General features: G+C 43.0%; 1 protein-coding gene across 1 annotated transcript; it reads right to left on the reverse strand.

Annotated features, from left to right (window-relative positions):
- Positions 1-2,573: 2,573 nt before the first annotated feature.
- Positions 2,574-6,381, reverse strand: LOC128343641 (uncharacterized). Its single transcript, XM_053293075.1, is given in 3 exon segments — positions 2,574-3,431; positions 3,726-5,303; positions 5,305-6,381. Coding segments are annotated over 3 exon segments (3,513 nt in total).
- Positions 6,382-8,952: the final 2,571 nt, after the last annotated feature.

Below are 8,952 nucleotides of genomic sequence, written 5' to 3' on the forward strand. Positions count from 1 at the left end.
CCTCTCTTGCATACAGGGTATGAAAGTGATCCTCCCAGATGACAGCAGAGATATGGGAGGGGGAGGGGAGGGTCTTTTGGATGGGTGGGAAGTGATAAGGCACCAAAATACAGCTTAATTTTTGGAATATGTAGCAGAGATGTTGTTGCCAGTAATGTCTACTGGCCTCCTTAAAAAAAAAAATTAGGAGAGCTTTATGATGTTTTTTTTATTTAATTAAATTTTGGGAAGTATGGAGAACTGGATTCTCTCCGTACAAATTAAATGAATTAATAAGAGCCTTCCTTATGGTTTGACAGTACAAATCAAACCATGATTTAAAAGGCAGAGTGAAGCCTGAGGCTTTTGCAGGTTTAGATGAAGTCAATACTGGAAGCAAGGCCTGGGTAATCCTGCTGTAATTATCTAGCATATATTTGATGTCTATTATGCCATAGCAAATATTGCTGAGCTTCTCAGAGTTCAAAATTTTGGAAATTTGTTCACACAGTGGGGGAGACCATCTAATACATACTGGGGAGATTTTATCCAAGCTAGAGATACTTGTGGGTTTCAGAATTATATTAGATTCAAAAGCATTCAAGCACAAAACATTTGGAAAATGATCATGGTCTGGTCAGCTGTCTATCTGAAATCTTTCCACAAATGGAATTAAGGTATGCAATACAGCTGTATAATCTATTAAGGATGTTTTATCTCCCATCCAGTGGGTGTATTCAGCAGGAAAGTCTCTTTCAGTAGCACCGTTCAGGAGATCTAAATTAAGCTGTGTAAAGGCTTGCTGCAAGTTTAATCCTTGAAAATTAACCACCACATCTTTAGAAGATTGTGAGAAAAGAGAAGAGGTGACAATTTCAATTTTGAGAGGTGTGTGTGTGTGTGTGTGTGTGTGTGTGTGTGTGTGTGTGTGTGTGTGTGTGTGTGTTACTGACTGAATTTCCCAAACAGCCTCCTATCGTCAGGTCCAACCCTTGCATTAAAATACCCTGCAACTATTAAACAGGCTTTTGGATGAGAAAGCTGGCAATCACTGGTATAATCCCTCAATTTGTGCCATACATCACTGATCTGAGAGTGTACTCGAATTGTGGTAGGGGGAGGGATATTATTCTTGAAATATAGAATAATAGCCATGGCAAATCGTTTGCAGAATGGTAATTGGAACTCTGTATTGAGATAGAAACAAATATACTCAGACCTTCATATATTCTACCTCTCCCAGTACCTTTAACAGCGTTAAGCGAAAAGGAAATGTCACCCAAAAATAAGTTTCCTGGAAAAGTAAGATGTCGAAGTTAGAAACATATATAGTAAAATTATTGTCTTTGATTCTGCTTTTCAGACTTGCAGCGTTCCAGGAAATTAGAAATAATGTATGCTTGGCAATTGGGAGTCATTCCTCTTGAGAGGTGGTTTTCTGAAACCTCTCCAGGTTGTTAGCTGTAGCAACTTCTAAGCTATGCAAACTGGGACCAGCCATAACTGTTGCACAGCCCGAGGCAGGGGGATGCTGGGTGCTGGGATTTCCTTCATGTTGGAGAGAAGAGGCCCGACCTAATGTACATACAATATAAGTCAATTCTCTCACAGGGATTCTGGTAAGGGAGATGTTATTCTTATAGACCACAATCACTCCACCCCCTCCCTGCCCACTTCTCTTAACCTGTTCAGCAACAGAGTACTTTGTTCAGCAACATTTGGAGGTCCCAAGGTTGGGAACCACTGCTCTAGGAAGTTAAGATCATCAACTACCATGAACAAGTCCTTATATTTGGTGGCCCCTGAGCTATGTAATGTAATATCCTGGTAAGTTCTTCCCTGATCTCTTTTTAAAGACAGGTAAATTGTCTTTGTATTTCTGTCAAGCATTTGGAAATGAGTTAGAGACTGTTACTGTTTCTGTTGTTGTCTCAAGTTATTGTTTCCTACCATTTTAATTGGATTATTTTAGACTCATATTTTTCATTTTTGTAGACCACCTTGTGATCATTGTTATTGAAAGAGTCTGGAAATATTGTGAACAAACAAAGCAATTTTTCAGAATTAAAAAAAAACAGATTTAATATTGTACCTCTGTTGCAACTCACTTAGGAAGACATACACCGAAGTTCTGATATGCTTCCATGAGTTTTATTTGCATTCTAGTATTTTTAAGCCCGTTATAATAACGGGCGCTAGCCTTTCCTCCCCCCGCCTTTTTTTTTTTGTTGGTTTTTGTGTTTCTTTGTGTCCCTTGGGTTTTTGGTTTTTTCCCTTGTCTGTCTGTCTGTCTCTCTCTCTCTCTCTCTCTGGTTTTTGCTCACTGTCTCTTGGTCTTTGTTTTCTGCACCCTTCCCCCCCGCTCTTTCCTCTCCCTTGTCCCTGTTTGTTTTCCTTTTTGCCCCTGTTTATTTTCCTTTTTGCCCCTGTTTACTTTCCTCTCCCTTGGCTCTTTCCTCTCCCTTGCCCCTTCTTCCTTTCTTTCCCCCCCCCTTCCTTCTCTCTTATTTTGTTGTTACATACTTATGAGGCTATGAGGCTATGTTTTGTGTAATAAATATTCTTTATTTTTCTTGGTTTCTTCCCCTCCGCCCTTATAGTATTTCTTTATACACCACATTCTTGGTGAATATTTGTTCTGAGTCTGGTATTAGTCTTCCTTGTTCTGGCCCTTCCAGCACCCTGACCACGACGTCTTCAAAACTTTGCACTCTTGATAACGCGACATATAATTGTCCGTGGCTGAACACGGGTTCAGGCAAATAGATTCCGACCTTTTCCAGGGTTTGTCCTTGTGACTTGTTGATTGTCATTGCAAATGCTAATTTTACAGGGTATTGTCGTCTTCTTAAGATGAATGGCAGGTCAGTGCATGTTGGTGCCAAATCAATTCTTGGGATGAAGACCATGTCTCCCTGTGCTGATCCTGTAATAACTTGCGCTATTATGATATTCTTTTCCAGGTTTGTGGCAATTAGGCGGGTTCCATTGCATAAGCCTTTTTTTGTGTTTAGGTTTCTTAGAAGCATTATTATCACGCCTTCTTTCAGGGTGAGTGTATGTTTTGGCATTCCTGTGGGTGTTTGGTCATGCAGGAATTCTGCTGGGTAGTTTTTGGCATCTTCCTCAGTGGTGTCATCTATGGAGTCTGAACTGAGATAAGTTATTGGTTCACCCTCTAATATGCGGAGCACCTGGTCATTGATGCTGTCTACATCACTGTTTTTTGGGCAAAGGATGGATCTCTTTGCTATGTGTTGGATGTTCTGCACTTGTATTTTTTCTCTGGAAATTTCTCTCACGATATCTGTTCTGCATATGATGCTTGATGGGATCTCAATTATGTTTTCTTGTAATCCCTCAGTGTGTGGTGTCTCTCCGTTGCCTACTGAGATTATCCACTTGCTGAATTCTGGGTCTTTTGATCTTATATTGTTGTGAAGTCTTAGGATCTTGAATGTGTGCCACAGTGTATTGTTTTTTATGCAGGCCTCTACAATATGGGTTTGGGTCCCGTGAGGCACTACGGGAAGTGTCTGTCGGAAATCTCCTCCAAGTAAAAATAGTTTACCACCCATGGGTTTGTTGTTCTCCATGATTTCCTTCATCAGTTTGTCTACTGTTGTTATTGCTTGAGTGGGTGCCATCGTTGACTCATCCCAAATGATTATTCTGGCTTTTTAAATGTTATTTGCATCTTGGGAATTGAGGCGCATGTTAGACACGGGGTTTTCCAGTATTGGTACTGGCAGTTTGAATTGTGAGTGATATGTTCTGCCTCCTTGTAGAAGGTTTGCTGCTATCCCTGTGAAGGCTACAGGGAGCGCGAGTTCACTCTGGCCATGAATTGTGTTGAGTATGGTTTTGTATAAGTATGTCTTTCCACATCTCTTTCCATGGATTTTTAAAATTTTTGCAATTTCCTGGAGGGCGAGGTCACGGCATACTGTGCATTCTTTATTGTGCTGTAGATGTTTATGGACATAATCCTCGATGAGGTATTCTTCATATTTTGTAAATAGCTCCTGCATGTTTTGGAGGGATGCAAAGACACAGATGTAGGCGAAGAGTTCTCTGATTTGCGTGGGCATGTTGTATTGTGCTACATCTTTGAGTGTGCTTTCCCACACTGTTTCGTCGTTTATGAGTCCTCTTGCTTTTGCTGCTTCTTGGAAAGTTGGGTATTCAATTCCATCCATGCTTCTGAGGTTTCCATAGGATGTTGCTCCTGACACATGCAGCAGTAGGAGGCGCAGGCAATAGCGCTCCTGGTCTGTTTGCAAATTCGCAGAATACATTCTGCCAATCATTTTTTCTGCCCCACGCTGTCTAATTTTCCATGTGCTGTTTGCTTTGTCAAAGACATAATATACTGGGATGTCTGTGTATAATATGTGTCTTGCCTTCTCATCTTGCTGTTTTAATTTGAACCATGCTGTCAGTTGTGTTTCACGGCTTGCTGCTCTGTCGTTTGCTGCGCCAATGTCTTCTGGGTTGAAAATTACTGCTTGTTCGTCTGGGAGACGCACTGCCAGTCTGTGCACTATATGGGATTGGTAATGCATTTCGAATCCATTTAGTCGCCATGCTGCCTCTGGCACGCTGACATACCTTGCATCCATGTAGGTTGTGATCTCATCATGGTTCAAAGTGTCTGGTTCTAGGATTTCTACTTTTGCGCAATCGTGGCCTTTGTAGACATATTTGAATAGGTATTTTACACTCCTGACTGATGCGCAGACTTCGACATTGATGTGGCAGTTATACCTTAGGGCCAGGAATGGATTATATGGCACAACCCATCTGTTATCTATTGGTTTTCCTCTCTGGTTTTTGCTGTTTCCGGTGTTTCTTCTTCTGTATTTGGGGTATCCGTTGATGTTTGCAATAGTCTGTTCTTGGTACTCTTTTGGGAATTCTTTTGTGCATTTTTCATTCGACATACATGGTGAATGTCGATTGTGAGTACCGCATGGACCGTGGATCATATGCTTTGTTACTATTTCATGCAGGCGTGGTGTTGTTTCGATGTTCGGGATTTCTGCAGATACTATGTCATCGATGGATGTTTCAGTTTTTGGCTTATAGTGTTCAGTTAGGATGAGCAATATGTGGGCATGTGGCAAGCCTCTTTTTTGGAACTCTATGACATATACAATGGCTGTTGGTGGGCCAAATATATGGTTTTTGCAGATGTCATCAATTAGGGATCTAAGTTTCAGGTGGAAGACTCTTGCCACTATATCTGGTCTTGCTGCAGCAGTTTGGCCCTGTTCTAGGTTGTCTTCAATTTCATTCCACTTTGGGTTGCGTGTCATTGTAACCAGACCTCATGAAGAGGTCTGGTTTTCCGTATTTTCTGACAATAGCCATGGCGTCCTGATAGTTCTGCAGCATGTTTCTTGGGCTACCTGCAAATGAGGACGGCAAAATAAAAGTCTTTCCTGGAAGTTGGCCTGTTGTATTGGCTGTTTCGTTTAAGTTGTCCATCAAACCTGAGTATTTTTCGACTCGCAGTTTTGGCTGATTGTGTCGTACGAAATTGAGTCTGTTGGCCTCTGTTTTTACATTTGCATCAACCATGTATTGCTGCGTAAGGCGGCCTGCATTTAGGAAGGCGTTAAAGTTGTCTCTGATGGATAGACGGTGGCCATAGTACTGCATCTGGGTGACTCGTACTCTTGGTGCACATGGTTGCTTTGTTAAATTCTTTAAGGCTTGTGGCCTAAGTTGTAAAGGTATGTCTATCCCCCAGCTTTGTTCTCCACTGGGGAATAGTAATGGGTATACCATGGGTTCTAGGTTGGGATCGAGGACACTTATTCTTTGTGTAATGTTATGGTCTGGGTTGCCTGCTCTAGGTTTACAGTGAATTAGTAGGTATCTTTCCAGTGGTGGCTCTCCGTCATTATTTTTGAATATAAATGCGACCTCGTTATGCTGGGGTGCATTGTAACGTCTTTGGTCATTTTCTCGGTCTTGGACTATGGTCATGGTTACTTCCCTAAGTGCTTCGCCTGTCTGTTCTGCGTCCTCTTGGCACTCTGTTTCTACTTGGTGTAGCATCTTGCAAGCCTCAGCAAAGGGATTGTTTTCTTCAAAACATGTACTTAGAACTTGCATAAGTTGTGGGTTGATTTTTGTGTTGGATTTATTATGTAATCTTCTTTCTGCGACCTCTGTGGGGTCTAAGATGTATAGTTGCGCATATTGTCTGTCTTGGCCCTGCTGTGGGTGCAGCGTGCCTGCTCGGTGGCAAATTGTGCCGTGTATTCGGAAGCAGTACGGCCCGTGGCCTGGTGGTGGCACTATGTTTGCTCCCATGGAGGCAAATGCTAGCGCACTGTTTATAGATCGGACATTCTCCATGAAGTTCTTGCTGTATTCATGTTGTCCCGTCATCAGGTGCTGGATGAGCGGGTTGGTTTTAATAGGGGCTAGGTTTACTTTTCCCTTTGAGCAGCATTGTGTGAATTTACGGTCTGTGGGTCTTTCTCCTTTGAAATGTTTTGCACTGCAGAATTCACATCTCTGGTCTAAATTTCCACATGTGTGTGGCTGGATGTTGTCTTCCTGGATGTTTGCTATGTTGTTTATTGGTTTTGTTGTGTTTATTGCTGCATATATCAGTTGTTGTTGTTGTTTATGTTGGCTTGGGGTTTTTTTTTTCTTTCCTTTGTTTTTGTTTTTCTGTCTGCATCTTGTTTGCGTTGTAATTGTTGCTCCTCTGGAGTTTGGTTTGCTCTCTTTTCTTTTTGTCTTTGTACATTTCTTTGATGTTCTTTTTTTTCCTCCTCCATGGTTTTATGTGCTCTTCTTTGTTTCTCTCCTGAGTTTTTCTTTTTTTTCCAGCTGTTCCTGGTGTTCTGTTGTCTCCCTCTCTCTTTGTTGTGTGTCTATGATTTCTTGTTTCCGTCTTTTGGGTTTGGGTTCTTGGTCCTCTCTCTGTGTTATGTCAGTGTTTTTGTTTTGCTCTAAATTTGGACATGTGTGTGTGGGGCAATGTTGTTTTTAGTTTTTATTGTTATGTCATTTGGAGATGTTGTTGTGTGTTGGGGTGCACTGTCCTGTTCCCTTTTTTTCTGGTTTATTTTTTGACGTACTAATTGTTGCTCTGCAGCAGTCTTTTGTCTTTTTCTTGCTCTTTCTGCTTCTGCGTATTGCTTTTGCTTTAGTTCTTGTTCCTCTGGACTCTGTTCTTCTCTTCTTTCTTTGCGTCTTGCCTTGGCTCTGTCCTTTTTTTTTTTTTTTTAATTTCCTCATTTGATCTTGTTGCTCGTTTTTGTTTTTCTCTTGTGGCCTTATTTTTTCTATGCTGCATCTGCTGCGCTATTATTTCTTCCTCTATTGTTTGGTTGGCTCTGTTTTGTTTTGGTTCTTGTGGTTTGACATGTTTGTCCTGTTTCTGGTTTTTGTTGGCCATATTTGTTCTTTTTTGCTGGGTTTTGTGTATTTTATATTTGGCTTATTTGTAAATTTGCTTTTTGGGTTCTGTAATGTTTCTGCAAGATGATTTTTTAAATTTTTTTAATTAGTTACTTCCTTGGCTGCTGCTTTATGCTGTTATTTTTTTTAGGGTGGTTTTCCCTTCAGAGTTTTTTCTGTATTATAGGCTTGGTCTACTCAGCACAGCAGTGTCAATTTCTTTCTGTTTGGTTTTGGGTTTTTTGTTTTTTGTTTTTTATAATTGATTACTTTGTTAGTGGCTTGCCGGTAGGCAGAGTCAGTCGGGATGTTGGGGGTGGTCTGTCTATGCTCTCTTTCGCCTCACCTGAGTGTGTCAAGACTGCCTTTTCCTCAGTCTTGGCAGCTCTGAGGTATTTTGGTGGAGTAGGGCTATTCGCAAGAGTTTGCGGCTCTTTCTCTTCTCTCCGCTATGTTGCTCGTCTGCTGTGTGCTTATTGCACTGAAGGAGTGCTCTGTTGACGACCGTTAGTCTGACAGTCTGTGGGTGTGTGCATGACGCAATAGGCGTCCTTCGTGTCCATACCGGCAGTCTGGGCAGAGGCTTACCACAGGGAGGAGCTCTTTCTGTAAGCTCTTCCCTTCTTCTTGGAGGTTTTCTGTTTGTTTGCTCCGTGCAGTGGGTAAGTTGGGTTTGGGCAGCTGGTTGGGTGGGAGGGCGATAGGTGGGGGCAGTGCAGTTTGCAAGGGGTTTTTTGGTCCTTAACCTGTGGGGGGGGGAAGCGGGGGAGTTGAATTTCGGCACCTTGGAGGACGGGTGAGCGAGGACTATTCCTTTGGTGTATGTCGTTTTGTTTAGCGCAGCAGGTCCCATTGGTGGCTTCGCCGCCTTCTCGCCCGGCTTCCCCGCTCTCCTTTTGTTAATTGCCCGCCTTCCCCGTCCTCCTTTTTGTTTTGTCCGGCTTCCCCGTCCTTATGTTTGGTTTTCCCCTGTCGCCATTGCTCCCGGCGTATTTGGGGCACCTGCCTCTGGCCGTCTCGGCGTTGCCCGGCTTCCCCGTCCTGTTTTTTGTTTATCCCCCACCGCCATTGCTCCAGGCGTTTTCGGGGCGGCCGCCTCTGGCCTTCTTGGCGTTGTCTTGGCCGTGCTGCTAGTGGCCAAGGCGGCGGCTCTGCCGCCGCCTCGGCCAGTGCTCCCCTCCACAGTACACCAGGCTTGGTGCTCCCCTCCGCCGCTCACCCGGCTTCTTCTGGGTGGCCGTTCCTGGCCACCCAAGATGTCCGCCGGGTGCTGGTGGTCGTGCCTCCCTGGCCTGTTCTGGGCATGCGCTTCATGCATGCCCAGAACCACCAAGGGAGGCACAAACACACGCTTGGTGTCCATCCACAGATGGACACCAAGCATTTTATTAGAGAGGATATTCTGCACAATTCTCACTTGCATGCAAGACAAACCTTAAAATAGAAATAGCTGAAGTAGATAAAAAGCTATCGATATCCAGAACATGGGATTTGCTTTACTATCAAATCTATAGGGCATCTGAATGTTTAAGTGTTGGCTACATACTA

Source organism: Hemicordylus capensis, chromosome 2, assembly GCF_027244095.1.
Source record: "Hemicordylus capensis ecotype Gifberg chromosome 2, rHemCap1.1.pri, whole genome shotgun sequence".
NCBI lineage: Eukaryota > Metazoa > Chordata > Lepidosauria > Squamata > Cordylidae > Hemicordylus > Hemicordylus capensis.